At 51.9% G+C, this 16,671-nt stretch overlaps 6 protein-coding genes across 6 annotated transcripts; 4 read left to right on the top strand and 2 right to left on the bottom strand.

Moving 5' to 3' along the window:
- Nucleotides 1-500: 500 nt before the first annotated feature.
- PV05_11057 (uncharacterized protein) lies at nucleotides 501-2,941 on the top strand. The gene is made up of 2 exons (XM_013454506.1): nucleotides 501-1,013; nucleotides 1,057-2,941. The coding sequence occupies exons 1-2, from the start codon at nucleotides 808-810 to the stop codon at nucleotides 2,846-2,848; spliced, it is 1,998 nt and encodes a 665-aa protein (XP_013309960.1). The 5' UTR covers nucleotides 501-807; the 3' UTR covers nucleotides 2,849-2,941.
- A 153-nt stretch (nucleotides 2,942-3,094) lies between these two features.
- On the top strand, nucleotides 3,095-4,119 carry PV05_11056 (uncharacterized protein). The gene has a single exon (XM_013454505.1). It carries the CDS (start codon nucleotides 3,246-3,248, stop codon nucleotides 3,936-3,938), a length of 693 nt encoding a protein of 230 aa, XP_013309959.1. The 5' UTR covers nucleotides 3,095-3,245; the 3' UTR covers nucleotides 3,939-4,119.
- Nucleotides 4,120-4,664: 545 nt separating this feature from the next.
- PV05_11055 (uncharacterized protein) lies at nucleotides 4,665-7,391 on the bottom strand (the record flags this gene model as incomplete). Its single annotated transcript, XM_013454504.1, has 1 exon — nucleotides 4,665-7,391. The coding sequence occupies exon 1, from the start codon at nucleotides 6,591-6,593 to the stop codon at nucleotides 4,665-4,667; it is 1,929 nt and encodes a 642-aa protein (XP_013309958.1). The 5' UTR covers nucleotides 6,594-7,391.
- Nucleotides 7,392-8,531: 1,140 nt separating this feature from the next.
- PV05_11054 (uncharacterized protein) lies at nucleotides 8,532-11,701 on the top strand (the record flags this gene model as incomplete). Its single annotated transcript, XM_013454503.1, has 2 exons — nucleotides 8,532-9,573; nucleotides 9,669-11,701. 2 exons carry the CDS (start codon nucleotides 8,532-8,534, stop codon nucleotides 11,699-11,701), a joined length of 3,075 nt encoding a protein of 1,024 aa, XP_013309957.1.
- A 539-nt stretch (nucleotides 11,702-12,240) lies between these two features.
- Nucleotides 12,241-15,173, top strand: PV05_11053 (uncharacterized protein). Its single transcript, XM_013454502.1, has 2 exons — nucleotides 12,241-12,886; nucleotides 12,931-15,173. Exons 1-2 carry the CDS (start codon nucleotides 12,735-12,737, stop codon nucleotides 14,957-14,959), a joined length of 2,181 nt encoding a protein of 726 aa, XP_013309956.1. The 5' UTR covers nucleotides 12,241-12,734; the 3' UTR covers nucleotides 14,960-15,173.
- On the bottom strand, nucleotides 14,966-16,443 carry PV05_11052 (uncharacterized protein). The gene has a single exon (XM_013454501.1). The coding sequence runs from the start codon at nucleotides 16,330-16,332 to the stop codon at nucleotides 15,991-15,993; it is 342 nt and encodes a 113-aa protein (XP_013309955.1). The 5' UTR covers nucleotides 16,333-16,443; the 3' UTR covers nucleotides 14,966-15,990.
- Nucleotides 16,444-16,671: the final 228 nt, after the last annotated feature.

Genomic DNA, 16,671 nt, shown 5'->3' with positions numbered 1-16,671 from the left:
TCTTGAACGAGCGCAGGGTGTCGGTCAAATGCGCAGGTATTTTGTTATCAAGTGAGAGCTTGCATTTATGTCCCCAATCATAGCCATGCCGGCGACATTGACAGAGGTCAAGGAGAGCCTGCGTGGGCGAGCACCAGCAGGAGAAGCTCCTTTCCAGTATGTCGTACCATGGGTGTTATATGCATGTTGTTTGCCGTTTTGTTTATGGTCAACTTCAATACTGCTGTCGTCTTACCTGGTTTATCACGAAGCCTGGTTGTCATATTCTCCTTATCTCTGCCAGTCGACAAGGCTGCTTGAAGCGGCAAAGGTCTGTGTTACTGGACGGACTTGACGTACAATTGGAGCCTTCATAGGTCAATATATTTGCCGATGTTTGACCAAGCGAGCCCGCATGCCTGGAGGAAGGAGCAAACAACAATTGCTCAACAAGGGTCCCTGTGTGACTATACGGGTTGCTGCAGGTCTTCGCACTCCCTGCGCTTGCCATAATGCATGGCCCTGTGGAAAATGCCTCGGGTCATTGTCCGCTGTTTGCCAGGCGCTGTTGCGCTGCCTGCTAACTCTGCACAGCCATCATTGACCAGCTGGCCGGCTGCCCTCATGGCAAAAGAAGAGTGTTTCACTCCAGTTCGCTTGGCTGCGATAGATGTCGTTGCTGCCTCCCTGTAAAGTCAGACATTTCTTGGAGAGCTCATACTCTCTACACAGGCATCCTCTTCATGACAGCCGCCACAGTCCTTTGCGAGATTCAGATCGTCGTCACCGAGCCTAACCCCCTACCGCAGAAGAATCGCTCGCGTCGTCATGCCAGCTCCGGTTCACTCACGGAAAAATGCCTCGGGCTCCTCACAGATCAAGGTCAACGGCGAACAGCGCATTCGCAAACCGGCCTTGAAGCCTGACAAGTGGGGCGAGGTTAAGAGCATCGTAAAAGAGTTGTATATCGATCAGGGGAAGACATTGGAGGAGGTGCGTGATATTATGTTGCAAGAACATAGTTTCGAGGCGAGGTTTGTGCCCAAAGTTGCTTGAGATGCGGACTGACATTTGCAGCACATCAATGTTTAAACACAGGGTCGGTATCTGGGGCTATTCTAAGAATCTGAGCAAGAGTCACCTCGAGGAGGCCGCAAGAGAGGCCAGACGCTGCTCTCACCAAGGACTAGATCCCCCGGTGGACATGACCATCAATGGTCAGCTTGTACCTTGGAACCGCGTCCGGCGCCATTTTGCAAAAGACCAACGATATACATGTCCGTGGCTGCGAAATGAGCCTCAGTCGAAAGCTAGCATTGCCCGAATCATGCTCAGACCATCCCAAGTCGATCGTGACACTGAGCTTCTTCTTCAGAATGTGGGTGCTTATTGGTCCTGCACCATCATGAAGCCAGGCAATCGTGCGTTACTCAAAGCCAAACGCGCGGCTGAGGGGGTGGAGGCTGATCCGAACGACATACTCTGTGGAATTCTTGGTGGAATGAATCTAATCCGCTGTGGCTGGGGGCAAGAAGGGAGGTTCGAGATCAACTCTGCGTGCGCAGCCATCAAAAAGGTGTTGTCGCTTGAAGAACCCGACCTTTTGATCGCGATGATTGTCCTTTTCTCGACCAGGACGGGAAGTCTTGAGAACCACGACCCCCTTTTCGAGCAAATTGGCCACTACTTCGCATCCATGGCCCGAGAGGTTCTCAAACCGCGTCATCCCATGATCACGATCTTGACCATGCTAGCGAAGCTGGAGTTGACCCGAGACTTCAAACAGGACACACTGACAGAACTCATGTTTCAATCCATGGTTGATATTGTCGAGAAAGGAAAAACCAAGGTCGAGATTGACCGTTGGTACTTGCATGTCCTGGAAATTCGTTACATCGACCACATACAAAGACGTCTGAGTCGGGCAGAGGCCAGGAAACTCTCAGAAGCGAAGATGCTCGATCTCAGTCAATCCCCTGTCGAGAGGAATGTGGGAAAGCTGCTACTGATGAGCAACCTGGCTAGATCGTACGATGCAGAAGCCAGGGAGTATGGGGAGATGAGTAAGGCGACTGCATGTGTGAGCGAAGCAGAGAGAGCGCGACTAAGGCGCCAACAGGAATGGTGTGAGACTCGAGCGGAGAAAACACGCCTTGAAATCGTGGAATTAGGGTGGAAATTCCCCGGAGATCATGGACGAAAGGGTTGTTGCATCCATGCTGCCGAGAAGCTGGCCCAGCTTTACTTCAACAAGCATGACTTTGCAAAGGCAGAGAAGTATTATGCGTTCGCACTGAAGTGGGCGTTGCAGAAATTTGGCAAAGATCATGTCTGGGTTCAGCTACTTCTGAGGCAGTGCCGTGCTCTTCGGAGGATGAAAGAGGACGGAATGTTTGAGCCAGTAGTGATTGAGATGGACGATGTGGATCGAGCGATATTAGCCGAGGCTTTGGAAGAGCCTGGTGAGCAGCAGCATATTGCGTATGAGGCTGAGTGGGATTATGGACCTGAGCCACAGTGGAACCGTCGGGGTCGTTGGGAGATGCGACCAAGACGGCCCTCCGTCTATTCCCTAGACGAGGTATCGGACACTGTGGACGATCGATTCCCAGCAGCAAGCTGCGAAGAAGCTATCGGCTTGCAGTTGGGAATGGAAGAAGTTGACGACACCCGGCTTGATGGCGCAGACTGTTTAGAGGACGCTAGTAGGCAGATGGCGTGCCACATCAGAACTCCCTGTCAGCGTGATCAAGAGCAGACATGGCTTTCGGATGACTTGGACATGGACGGACTGCCGCAGGCATATGATGACATGGACGCGGACGATATAACCTGCCCTCATGACTTGGAATGGAGTGAGGCAGTCTAGTGTCAGGCAAGGCTGCGTTCTCCTTTCCAGTCATCTCCAATCAAGCCAAATTTCTCTCAAAGGGCGCAGAAATGCATACGACGAGGACGCGATTTATATATCTACATCTATGCTGTCAGTCGCACATGCACCTGTGTCTTACTGCCAACCGCTATTCGACCTGCAAGGTATGGCAGCCTATTGTGGCTTCAAGCAGTCTGTTCTTCACTTTGACTTCACTTGCTCGATTGCCATTACTTGGATCATATCTAACATCCCAGACAGTCAAAGTCTCGAACATACCTTCATTTCGACCTTTCAATACCCTCTCCGTCCGCATCCATCATCTCCTCGTCCTTTTCACATTGTGCCACTGAGATATCATCGTCTCGGAGCCCAACAAGGCCACAGATTCAAGATGCCTACTCCGAAACGAACGAAAGTCACCACCTCCCCACGCTCTGCGGGAAAGCAACTACTGCAAATGTTCTTGGGTGCTGTTCAGATCGACCTCGATTTCATCCACCGAACTGAAGAAGAGAAAGCAATGCTTGCACGCCTCATTCTTACGACTGACATCCAGGAGGAAGATCTGGCCTGGTTGCAGCAACGACTGGAGGGTCTCAGATCTCGCACCCGGTCAGTCGCACAGGTGCTCGAGGTCTGCGTGAACTACTACCGAGGACTACTCGGACGCAACGCCAGCAGATACATGACTGTCACCGAGCGAGTTGTGCACGAAGCGAGGAAAGAAGTGGCCGATGGCTACTTGAAACTGACTGAACCGGCGGCAGCTCGACTTGGACAGTGGCTGAGAGATTATGCCGATCTTCGTGGCCGAGTCAATGACGGTGCGATCAGAGTTCGGCGCTTGAAGCATGGAAAGGAAATGGCGAGGGTGCTGGACAGTTGTATGGAATTCGAGCAGCAGGCGGAGGTCCTGGTCTCGGTCGTCTTAGCCTTGCGCGCGGAGTTCGACAGCGTTGAGCAAGTTATCAAAGAGCAGGAGAGTTTTACCGAGGAGGGAGAGGAGAAGGCGGAGGGAGGAAGTGAGAGTGCAACTAAATCGAAAGTGAAGATCCGAGGTGTCCTGAGTATGCACGGCTCTTGAGAGAAGTTGTTGTGAGAAATGCTCAGGGCGGGCTGGAGCGAGTATTTCACCTGGGGATGTACGGAGTAAAGATTGGATTCAACAGGATATCCGCTTGATGGTCTGGACATAAGGATGGAAGTGTTTCGAAGCTTGACCTCGAGGTGTGCAGTATTCGAGGCCGGTCAAACATCAATGGTTGTCCATTCAGGAAAAGTGAGTACAGAACCATTTTTCGAGAGCTTGTATTATTCCCGTCTTGTCAGACCAAGCTTCGGGTTGGTTCATGCCTTAGCCAGCGTGCCTAGGTATAGGTACCTGGACGCAAGTATGCTCGCACATATCAAAAGTGCTGAAAGCGATGCCCAGTAATGAACTGGCACAAATGATCAGGCTTGATAGTATTCGGCCGAAGTCTGGTGTCGTCCAACAAACGCTGAGAAGGCGTTGTTTCACCATATCAGTGGGCCACGAACTACAACAAATGGCGAAACAATTTCACGAACACAGCATGTTTCACTATTAGTATGAGCAGAAAAAGAAACATTTTTCATGCAGGTCACTTAACACTTCTGGAGAAGTGCATATCGAATTGTTCATATCATGCCATGCCATGCTATAGCGCTATGTTGTTACAAATGAGTGATCCGGCCATATGCATATGCAATGCACTCTCCCAACCGCTAACATGACAGTGCCAATGCTCCATCATGCTTCTGCTCAAACCATACCATCAAAGGAACGTGCCTAAGCACAAGAAGTAATAGTCATGACGATGCCGCCGGCGGCGGCGGTAGCAGTAGCGGCAGCGGCAGCGGCTGTGGTCACTGCACCGGCATCTACTGCACCCGCCCCAGCGGCGCCGATGATGCTGTTGAACGCATCAGCAGCAGCCTGATCCTGGGTCGTGGCCACCGCAGCGGCCGAGGCACTGGTACACGAGGCCTGGACGTCAGCTGGGGCGTCACAGGTCGAGCCGAGACGCTGACAAATGAAGCCGGCGACGACGCCAATGTTTAGGGCAGAGCCGTGGTTGAAGTCTGTTTGATCGGCGGCGATGAAGGCGGCAGTGTCTCGGCCGTCCAGGTTATCCTCGAACAAGATGGTCGGGTCAGCGCAGGTGCCGAAGTCTCCGGCCGCGCGTTTCATCTTCTTCGTTCCACCACCAGCGGCGTTGCATGCTGTTTCTTGTGTTTCGCATTGGCCGACGCCGCCGGCCAGGGCGCCGGAATTGGCGGCATTGGCGCATGCGTTGTGCTGCACCGCGCAGGATCGTTGGAGGGCAGCGCCAATGTTGACGAAGGTGTCGCCCTTAACTGAGAAGGGGCGGGCGCCCGAGCTGGAGATGACTGGTGGTGGTGGCCCGCCGACAGTGCCGGTAAAGGTCTGCACGTTGGTGCCGGATGCAGCGGTCGCGATGGCAGCGGCCGTGTTGAGAGTGGTAGAGACGACGTTAGCGGCGGCAATAGTGGTCGTGATCACGGTGCACGAGGCGGTGGCTGCGTCCGTGGCAACGTCTGCTGGAGCGGCGGTGGCTGTAGCTGTGTCGACGACTGAGCATTCGCTTGCAACGGCAGCGTCTGTGGCAACGGCTGCGACTGCAGCGGCAGTAGTGACGGCAATAGAGTCAGAAGCTGCGACAGCGACAGCGGCAGCGGTGGCAGAAGCAACTGTAAGAGCTGCGAAGTCGACATCGGTCGCGCTGATGCCGCCGGTACCAGTGAAAGTTGGGGTAATGCCTTGGACTGCCGAGCTGATTTCGTCTGGCGTGGCGTCGAGCACAAGGAGGTTCTCGCTCAAGATACAGCCTGGCTCATCGTCTACTGTGTCACATGTGTTGCCCGCTCCAGTAGGGTCATTGACGTCGCCTGGAGCGAAAGTGCCACTCTCAAGGGCGAGTAGTGGATCGGCACCGATGCCAGCTAATTGTTGAGCCAGAGCCAGGGTGATGCCCTTGTTGGTATCCGCAGCGCCGGCTGAGGCAGGATCTTGATGCTGCGACACAGCTGCGATCTCGGGGTTGGCAGCAGTCTCTGTGCAAAGGGCGCTGGCCTGACCAACTTTGGCGGTGTTTCTTTCCACTGCTCGATAGACCAGGGCACCAGCCATACCAGCCAGATCACCAGCGGCTTTGGCATTGGTGAAAGCCTGGTCGGCAGTGGCTTGCTGGAGACAGGCGAGATCAGTCACATCGCCGGCGCCTGCTGCGGCAGCCGCATCTCCAAGCAAACCAAAGACAGGGTCTTGAATGTTCAAGGGGTTGTCGATTTGCAAGGATACACGGACAAGGTCCAGGAATTTATTGTGCGAGTGTTCCTGGGGGACTTCTCGCGCTTTGTGGTAGTGGGCCACAGGGCTTGCTGAGGACAGGCCCAAGGCGAGGGTAACAACCGCAACTTGGTACTTCATGCTGATTGATTTATAGACTTTCGTAGATGCGTTGAATTCGTGGAAAAACTGGTTCAGAGAGTGACAATTGAGAGCAGTAGAAAAAGTAGGACCGGCCTTAAAAGAAGCAAACGAAGACTTGCTTCGAGGGAAAGAATGTAAATGGTTCTTAGAACCTGTTGCAACAACGAGAGGCTTGATGAAAGGACTGATGAAATGTGACGAGAAGAGTGGGTGACGGAGGAGTGCTTGGAATACCTTATAAAGACCAAACAGCACACCAGACATGGTGTCATCGTCATAGCCTGACCATCACAAACCCCCCTCTAGGATCAGAAACCCAGCAGCATGTTGCACTTCATGCCTCAGCTGTGCACTTGACGAAGATGAAAGGGTGTCTCAAATTAGCGATCGGATCTAGGAGGTGTGGTGGCTTGATCGATCTGGCGTCTCCCACCCTCACGAGGCTAGCTCCAGTGGTGACTAAACTCGTAACAACGCCAACCTCCTACGCAGCTTGAGGCTTTTGATGGGCTGTGTCTCAGGAAGAAGAAGAGCAAAAGCCAAGCCTAGTGTCAGACGTTGGCAATCTTGTCGACATGGCCTCTTGATCCAACTTTGGCCGGCAACGTGGTGTTGACCCGACCCCTTCCCAAAGTTTTCAGCCTCAAGTCCCCGGATGATGGGGTCATTTCACATCGCAGATTACAGCTTCCTCCAAGTTCTCGGCACATAGAATCTTGTCTCGAAGGTTCGTCTAGCCCGTGGTCGACGAAGAGCTTGACCGTTATTCAGGTTTGCAACACCAGATGAGACTCGAGTGCAGACCAACAAGCTGGGGAACGTGATAGTAACGGCCCGTACTTCGTAGTCATGTTGAGTCTTCATCAATAGGGTATCGGATGATGGCATCGATGTTAAGACATGACAGATTGAGAGAAGGAGGCAAATACCCCCGAAAGCGACATTGGAGTCCACCAAATCTCACACAAGCAAGGCTCGGAAACGTTGAAGAAGGCAGTGGACGAGGTACTCGTAGCGGAGGAAGCGGAACAGGGCATATCGAATGCAAGGACTGTCGGACCAGTGATGAACCTAGCTCTCAGGAGTTTGGCGTTGCTTTTAGCGAGGCATTTATCCTCGGCCGCGACGTTTGACGAATCCCGCTGGAGGACGAACTAAGCGAGTCACCAGGACGAGCCGAAATGCCCGAGGTTCAGGCGGACTCCTAGCCATCAAGCATGTCCTTGGGAAATCGTGCGTCCTCGTGGTACTTGAGAAGATCAGGTCGAAATCAAGGAATCTGTGAGCAACCTTTGGCGTAGCCGATCATGCCGTCCAGAGAAATGGCGATCCAGTCCAGGAATCACATTGGGGCTCTATGCAAACGATGCAAGCGTCGCCCATCGGACTGTTGTTTTGGGTCAGGAGCCAATGTTTGAGCTGTTGAGGAGGATGCCGCGGATTCTGGTACACCCGAGATTTGGCGAAAGGAGGGTTTGATGTCTGTCAGGGCATGATGCTTCCTGCCATCTAGTCAATGATGAATACTAGGTAGTGGAGACCGGTTCATCCACGCAAAGGCGCGTTGTCTCATGGAATTGTCAAGTTAAAGTGTGGTGGGAAAGGTTGAGAGACGGTTGAGAGACTGTTGACCTCTCGCCCGACACATCTGGAATCTGACGTGTTCACAATCCTCGTTCTGCCGAGGCTGCTTTTCGCGGATCAGAAGCTAGCAAAACAGCCTCCTCAAAAGATTGATTGCACCTACGTTCGTACATGAAGCCTCCTCACTGACTGACCATGATAGATGCGAAAAGACACGATGACGGAGATGGCTGGGGTGTGAGGTCAAGGAGGAGAGTGTTGCTCATTCGATTTCATCACCTCAGCCGTGGAAACTAGGAAGTCTCAATGTGCTTGAGAAGGGTTGTTGCATGAGCTCGTCATGGATAAAACAACAGCCAGCTGGCATTGATGGATCGATCGAGGATGATGCTAAGTTGAGTGAAGTGAGCAGCTGCCTGTTGCGGGTGGTGAAGATGTGATGTGAATGAGGCAGTCAATGCCCACAGAGCAAACATTTCCACTTGCAAGTACCCGATTCATTTCAGCCATCTAATGCCCTGCTCAATACTTCCCTCCCTCCTCCTTTTCATCTCTCCTCCAATCCCTCTGCCTCTTTTGTAGCATTACGACCTGTCATCTCATCACTTGCCACCCATCATGGCCGGAAATCATCTTCCCTCAGACATGGTCCTCGCCTACAAACGATACAAACGAGACACAGAAGCAGTGGCTGGCTGGCTGGCTCAGAAAGCAACACAGCTGGGCTACATTGCTGCAGCATCAGCCTCCCTGCCAAAGCAGCCTAAGCTCAAAGGAAGAGCACGCAAGCTTGCCAGAGATGCCGCCAAACAAGCCCCACCAATTGAAGCGAAATACTCCTACGCAGTCAAGACCACTGAATTCGTGGAAATGGCACGTAAAGTCGTCAATGCTCGTCCAAAGATCATTCTCAGTCGATCTCTACGAACAATGTGGGAACGAGCAATTCGAGCCAGACGACACTTCAGTGCCTGGTTCAAGTCCAGAGCCAGTACCGATCCGTTGGCCGACGAAAAACACTCACACTTCACTACTGTATTAGAAGCCGCCCTCGAGATCCTCAAGCCATGCTATGAGCAACTGGAGACCCCCAAGCAAGACTCCAAAGTGAAACAAGAGTTGGAGGAGACAAATCTTGAGCAGCTAAACAACATGTTTCAGCATCTTGATGTTGAGGACACAACGTCCGATGAAGAGTCGGAGCAAGCAGAGCCCACAACCAAAAAACCAGTGCCATCAACTGCACCACGGGCACACATCGATTTCGACGACGAAGAAGCAGAAGCCGAGTTCCTCTTCGCAATTTGGTCATTCCTTCAAGATGTCACAGCAGTCAGAGTATATGTGGCCTGCACCTGGCAACTCTATTCCGCCGGATCAGTCGAACTCATGCAGGCCGCCAGCGTCACAAATCTCGGGGTTGATCTCGTCCGAAGAGCAGAGGCTGACTTTGAGGCAACCTTACAACGTCCGCCGAAATATCCTGCCTCAAAATTCCCAACAGGGTCCCTTCCATTCCTCATTTTTAAGCTCCATCTGCCAGCTGCGAATGGAGGGAATGCACTTGACTTTGATCCTGACCAGCCGTCGACAATCATCATTTGTGGCTGTGAAATATGTGATATGCTGATGTATATGCCATGGGTAATGGCCAAAAACTGTATGTCCTGGCCCCTCCGAAGAGATGTGCTGTTGGCACAGGAGCTATATGCTTTGTCCCTGCCTTCGCCGATACAGACCTCTGACAATATGCAGATATTGAAGTCCTGCAAGAGATTCCTCCCACGTTTCCAACTTCGAACAACGACTTCCGTGTGGAGGTTCCTGGGTTCTCTCCCGGAAACATCTTCCATTCGGAATACTACCACGCAAAGAACCCTAGCCAAAAGGCCGAAACCCAGTTGCGTGAGATTTTCCCTACATGCTGCATGCTTTCCTTGATGCTCAGACGTGCTTTTATCGAGGACGAAATCCTCCATGCCGCCCGTCACATATTGGAGAACCACAATGTTCCCTTGTGGGTCAGTTTCGCATTCCAGATCCAGCTGGACGTCCAGCGACTTGATTCCCTCAAATCCATTCCGGCATTCAAAGACTTGAAAGAGACGTTCACAGAGACTAAATCAAGATACAAAGGACATCGGAAGTGGTCAAAATCTCTCGAATCCGAGATCTGGGACCCGTCTTCCGAGGACCATGTTCATAGCATCGTGAAAGAGTTTGGAGACTGGATTGAAGGGACAAGATGCGGCAGAGCTGATCCGTTGGAAATCAATTCTAGGCTTGCAGAGGGGGATGACATTGCAGCCGCCTTGAACAATTCAGGCAGGGTGCCGTTGCTCGAACTCTTCCCTTTGACCTGCGGGACGATGAAGACCGAGATGACCCTCGAATGGCACGTCTTGGGTCTCAGACTTGTCAACAACGCCGGTCATGTAATCATGATCTGCCACCTGTACAATGCGTTGAGATCGATCAATGATGAAGCTCCGATCTGGCCTGACATGGAGCTAGTTATCAGGAACCAGGACCCTGCCAGAGTCTTTGTTGGCCCGAGACCAAACAACGTAGAAGACGCGTACAAGCGAATCTTCCTTGCCATGGGCATGTCTGCAGGCAGTCTGGCTCGGGACTCCAGTGGCATGACATTCAAGAAGAAGAATGCTAAGCGACATGAATACCAGAAAGCCTCTATCGCAGGAAACCTCTTCGATCGGTGGATGGGAAAGGAGTCGCGCAAGGTTGACGAAGCAGCATACCGCCTGCAACAGATGCTGTCTGACGGCAAGTACAAGCATGATTTGCTCTACAAACTGTTTGTGCTTCCAAGATCCGAGTCGGATGATGGCGAAGCCTTGTCCAAGCTGGTTCTCCTGAACACGAAGATGGTTCGGACGCTGGTGAACTTGTCGCAGGGCTTCACTGCCGAAATGCCCGCCTTCATGTTTGACTATTTTTCCATGGAGCGTCGGTGCTTTTCAATCTTTCAACAACTGCGGGAGGCGTATCGCACGAGACTGGAAAAACATGATGGCCCTTTCTCGAAACAAGCGGATAAGGCCAACAATCCTGTATCCCTGACCCTCGCAATCATGGGCTCGGCACGTGATGCTGAACAAATGACACGTAACATGAGATCCAACAAGGCCGAGAACAAAGCTTGGGGACCAGCCCTAGCGAAGCACATCAAGTCTCAGTTGGTGGGATTCACAGATGAGAAGAGCCAGGACTTGGTAGATGAGGTCCTCCAGCTTACCAAGCAAGGCCGTGCTGCTGAGCTGCTTCAGAAGTATGTGGATATCTCTGAGCATGCCATGGCTCGAAATACCTTTCAGCCAATGCTTGCAACCCTTCAGAAATTCCTCAAAGCAGGCGATGGCGACCGAGAGATCCGGAAACTGCGACAAAGAGTCCGCGACACAAGTCACGGGATCTTCCTCTTTCGCACTGCTAGTCTTCAGGCGCTCTATGGCTCGCCCGTAAGTGACGCCTGGAAGGGCATTGCCATCCCGGAAGACCACATCAAGTCGGTGCTATCGTGCAGCGCAGACGAGCCTGCTCTTGTTGTGTTGACGATACTATGCCTACGTCAGAAAAAGGTCATGTGCGGCGAAGGGGAGGATTCTCATGCGGCGAGTCTTTTGAAAGATTTCAGTGCTCCTGAACTTGAAAAGTACGCTGCGTCGAGGAGGCGTCAGCCAAAGAGTGCGGAAGCAACCGAAGTAAAGGAGGACTGGGAGAAGATTGCCGACATCTACGGAAAGGAGGGCCGTGATGCAAAACACTGAAGATGAAATCACGTTTCGATGATGTACGGCCGTCACTGATCGATCTGTGCATGGTGAGCTGAAAGGAACGATGAAGAAACGTCACAATGGGAAAGGATGTGTGGAGTTTCAGCAACAATCGCATCGATGGTGAGAGGCTTGTGTTCTCAAAAGTTGAAGGGTCACGGAGGCCTTCTTTCTTACTAGTACATCCGCATTTCGAGAAGCATTGTATTGAGACCTCACGGTTACTTTGCCAGATGGATCTGAGCTTTCCTGGCTGCATCTCTTCAGGTCTCGGGTTGCTGTTATGATCAGCTAACACGGCGCCTCGACAATGAAAGAGCGTCTGTCATGTAGGTTTCCAGCAAGGATATGTCGTGTCGTGAACCTGGACTCTTCTCCGTGATACAAACCATCCATCCACCAAACCATCAGAGGGATGCGCTATTGGCATGAATACTTCGCCTTAGAGGCCCAGGCAACATCCCTCAACGTCCTGCTTCTCCTTCTCCTCCCGCTTGTACTGAGTCACTGAGTACTCCATATCTGATCCATCAGTCGTACTGCTGCCATCACTATAGAAGCCTACGAGATGTTTTCCATGTTTCACAGAGCCCTGCGACCTGCGGCATCTGGCGAAGCTCGCGCAGATGCAAGGGTTTGTGCAAGAAGACGACCGGAATCCGTCTCTTATTGGCCTTTCCGAAAGTCGTTATGCAGGATGAACACCAATGACAAGTGCCGCATTTGGCCGCCTGTTCATGCATCACTGCCCAATGAGCATACTGCAGGGCGACACCAGACTTAACAACTTTTGATTCAGCGTTGGAGTTCCGACCATTATATGAACGTTGAACGGTCCATGTTCATTTGCTTCCTTCAGCTTCCGGACCCGAGTTTACTGTGGTAGCATTCCTCAAACTTCCTTGCCAGTTCTGAAGATTCAGTCTTTCGGCCACTTTCCGAGAGTCAGACATCAGGCTGAGCTCTCTCAGGACAGATCTCGAGCACATCGCATATCCACTCCCTAAAGACAAGCCTTGCCAGCGGCATGGAGAAGATGAAGCGTACTCGAAAGCGTGCACCGTGCAAGGAGGAATGGGGACGAATCAGACCGTTCCTAGAGCGGCATTACATCGAAGAACGCCTACCATTGGAAAAGGTCGCTACAATAATGGAGAGGCAGCACAACTTCTACGCTACGTGAGTCCTTGTGGTCTGTACTTGAGCAGTGCTAATCTCATTAGGATACCGATGTATAAGCTCCGCTTGAATAAATGGGGTTTCAAAAAGAACTTCAAACTACCAGAACTCGCAGCGGCAGCAGATGCTATAAGGCCATTCTACAGGGCAGGACTGAATCCTCCAAAGATGCGTGTTGACAATCGCGAGCTCCCAGCGAAGCGAGTTAGACGTCATTTGGCAGAAGTTATTCAGAGATCCGGCCCTCTGCTCGAATCGTCGCGGAAACACCGCCATATACAAAAAGGTCACAATCTTCGAACAGGTCCCAGCAAAATGCACGTTCAGAAAATCGTCCCAGAAGTTCCGAAAGTCACTCTCAAACTTTCTCTTGGAATGGGTCTCTTTGAAAAGACGTTAATCCAAGTCAACCACTACTTTACTTGGCGCTCGAGCAAGGAGGACAACTATTTTCTGATGCGGAATCAACAGACTACCCGGTCTTTTGCGATAACGGACCCTTGTGAGCTACGCTTCCTGATCGGGGAGTTGACTGATGCAATGACTAGTCGGGCCTATCACTTGATAACAGACTTGTTGCGAGCAGCCCTAAATCTAGCTCCGAAAGTGATATCCGAACAGCACCCAGACCTTCTGTCAAAACTCATAACTATATGCTCCCGGCGAAGTAGTGACCCAATTGTGGAACGGATGATGAGCGCCATTCTCTCGTACCTCACCAGCATGGCCAGGAAACTACTGTCGGAAAGCCACCCTGTATCAATGTTACTTCAGCTACGCCTGCAAAGATTCAAAATGGAGATTTCTTTCCAACCCATAATGAGGCTGATATATGACATCGACCTCCGCCAGTATGGCCATTGTTGGAAGCCGTGTCTTAGTAGTGAAGTGGATATGATTTCTGTGGTTTGGGACTACGAAGGGCCCTTTGCCGCGTCTAGATTTGGTCACGATTCGTTGCTACATTATCAAGAGATCCTGGGACCGGAACACTGGTGTTGCAGCTGGCTGACGGCGGCGTTAGCGAAGATCCTTTATCATAACGGCCTGAACACTGCTGCGGAGAAGACGTGCCGAGAGCTTCTAGACGCCCAATCTTCACCCAACTCTCTTGATTTCCAGAGTCAAGAATTGACTAGGCTGTTAGTGATGGATCTCCTTGGGGATATCACTGCAGAGCGGGACAACTATGCAGAGGCAGCTTCTTGCTATCGTCAGGCGTACGATGTCTACAAGGAGTGCTGGGGCACAGAGGATACGAATACGCTGTCAGTCTTGCATAAGGCACAGCAAATGGTCAACCAAAGTGCTGGAGATGGGTCCGAGGCGGATACGGAAGAGCCCGAAACCAGCGAAGAACATTTGGTGGAACAGCTCATCATGGAGCTCGGAGAAGACATAACACGACTCGATCTGGTTGATGCCGGAAATGCGAGTGCTCCAGCCAAGCAGCCGTGGGAACCGAATAGTCTCGCATTTGAAGATCCCCAGGCCAGCCGCCGTGCTGGCGAAGCCGATTCCATCTCCCTGTTGGACATTCCCAGAACCAACGGCGAGGTCGAATTTGATGAGCAGGGAGTTGTGCGAAACGACCTGACAGGATTCGAGGCATCTCCATGGCCTTCTTCGAGCCACAATGTTGGTGAAACACAAGATGCGGACCTACAGACCATGAATCGCAACGACATGAGCGCAAATTATGCCGAGGGAACAAGCTATTTACCACTCTTTTTTGATCGATGCGCTTCAGAAATGCAGGCGTCTACCTTATGCGACATTCAGACAAACACTACGTTCGCGACTGAAGTCAATCTATCAAGTTTCTCGGAACAATCTATGCCGATCACGCCGACGACTGCCATGGCAGACTATGCTCAGAAGTCCCTCAACAACAACATCAACGCATTACCACAGCTTAATACCGAGGTCGATCTCGGTATGCTGGATTACGCTCCTTTGACGAACGCGCAATCGGACTTCAATCCAAGAATTCACGAGGTTGATATGGACTTCAACGTGGATGACCTCATCAATTGGGACGACGATATGGATTTTCAAGATCAGCTACAATGACAAAACAGAAACATTGATACATTTGATGGCTGATGAGGTTGAGTCGGCACATGATATTGCCCGGTAACAATGGTACTTCGAGATCGAGGAGGAGGCGCAGGAAGGAGCTTATTGTGATGTGGATGGGACAATATTGATGGTATAATCGTGCTTGAATTTGGGCGTGCTGGAGTACCTCCCTGTTATTCTCAAAATATATACCCATCAGTCGTGTTCCACTTTCTCTGCTTGCGGTCGTTTCGAAGCATCGTCGTTTCGAGCAAGCAATTTCGAGATGGACTGAACCAAACACATCTTTCGCCCCCGATACTGTCAATTTGAAGCCAACTGCTCACAGCACATTTGCTATGGCCCGCCTTGATTCGTACCCATCTTCTCCAAGGAAAAAAGCCATCCTGCGAAACCTGGCGTCGAGTCTCGGATGTGTGTCGTCTGGTTCTGCGTGGCAAGCATGTTCACAATGTAGTTAAATATCTGCCGGTGCTGCAATTTCTGGTCGTTCGAGAAGAGCATCGGGAGGACCACCGACTGGCATGGACAGACATGCTCTCGCCATTCCAATCGATCCCGTACACTAGGACGAGATCTCTCGACTAGAGAAGGACTTGTTCCCCACCAGACCAGATAATTTCGGCCTGATCATCCAGCTATTGATATGCTTGAGGTGTGGCGATGTCCTTGTGACGATACTCTTCCGCCTCTTGACGCCCCAGATATATTCCTGACGTATGGTTTCTTGTCGGACCACACGGTCTTCAGTCTGCCTCGTCGATAGTCCTGATCCCCAACTTTCTCTTGCTTCGTTCAGACGTTTAGCCAGAAGTTTGGACTTGGGAATGAGACTATCTGCCTCTGCCTCTGCTTCCGAACCCAGCTGTTTTCGTTCAATGCGCATCTCCCTTCACGCCCATGCTCCTCTTGGATAGCCGTGCTAGTACCTCCTCGTCCATGCCTCAGCCCACACCGGAAATAAGACCTGTTACTGCTAGACGGAAGTGCTGTTGCCGTACCCTCTGTAATACAAAGTTTTCTCATTTCTTCCACTCAATAGGCATCTCCATCCCGACACGTCTGGCCGAGAGTCGGACACGCTCCTCTTCGTCCATGCCCATGCCCGGATTGTACCGCTGGAGAAGCGTGCCGTACATGCGCTGCGCGCGGAGGTACGCGACGAACTGCTCGATTTCTTGCCTGCGGGCGAGAGCGTATTCGGCAGATGTGTCGGCCAGGGGTTGAGAGAAGTGCGACCGGATGCTGGAGTGGATGGGCGTGCGTGGGTGTCTGTGCCGGGGACCGGGGAGAGGAGGGAGTTCGCGCAGAAGGCGGCGATACAAGGAGCGTGTATGGCTTGCTGCTGAGCTGGCGGTGGACATTGTGTTTGCGGTTCCGGGGTGATGCAAGGAACACGGAGGAAAGGGTTCGCAAGGACGGAGTATACGGCACCAGCTCGTGGCAAAGGGAAGGAAAAATGATCAGTGATGGTGGACGGTGGCTTGGAGATGCAGTTTGGATAGAAAAGCATTTCGGAGATGATCGAATAGGCCTTGGCGCGGGCGAGGAGGCGCAGCCTCGTCGTGACGAGGCTGAATACTATATTTCAAGGACATGGAACAATTTACGCCACAGTTGTCGTCTAACAAGTAGTGCTTCTGCTTCGACCTTCACGAACTGAGAGACTTGCAAGCAACAGAGGCGATAGAATGATTACCATT

The sequence above is a fragment of the Exophiala xenobiotica genome, assembly GCF_000835505.1.
Source record: "Exophiala xenobiotica strain CBS 118157 unplaced genomic scaffold supercont1.7, whole genome shotgun sequence".
In the NCBI taxonomy this organism is placed as follows: domain Eukaryota; kingdom Fungi; phylum Ascomycota; class Eurotiomycetes; order Chaetothyriales; family Herpotrichiellaceae; genus Exophiala; species Exophiala xenobiotica.
This window is presented reverse-complemented; position numbering and strand designations above follow the sequence as displayed.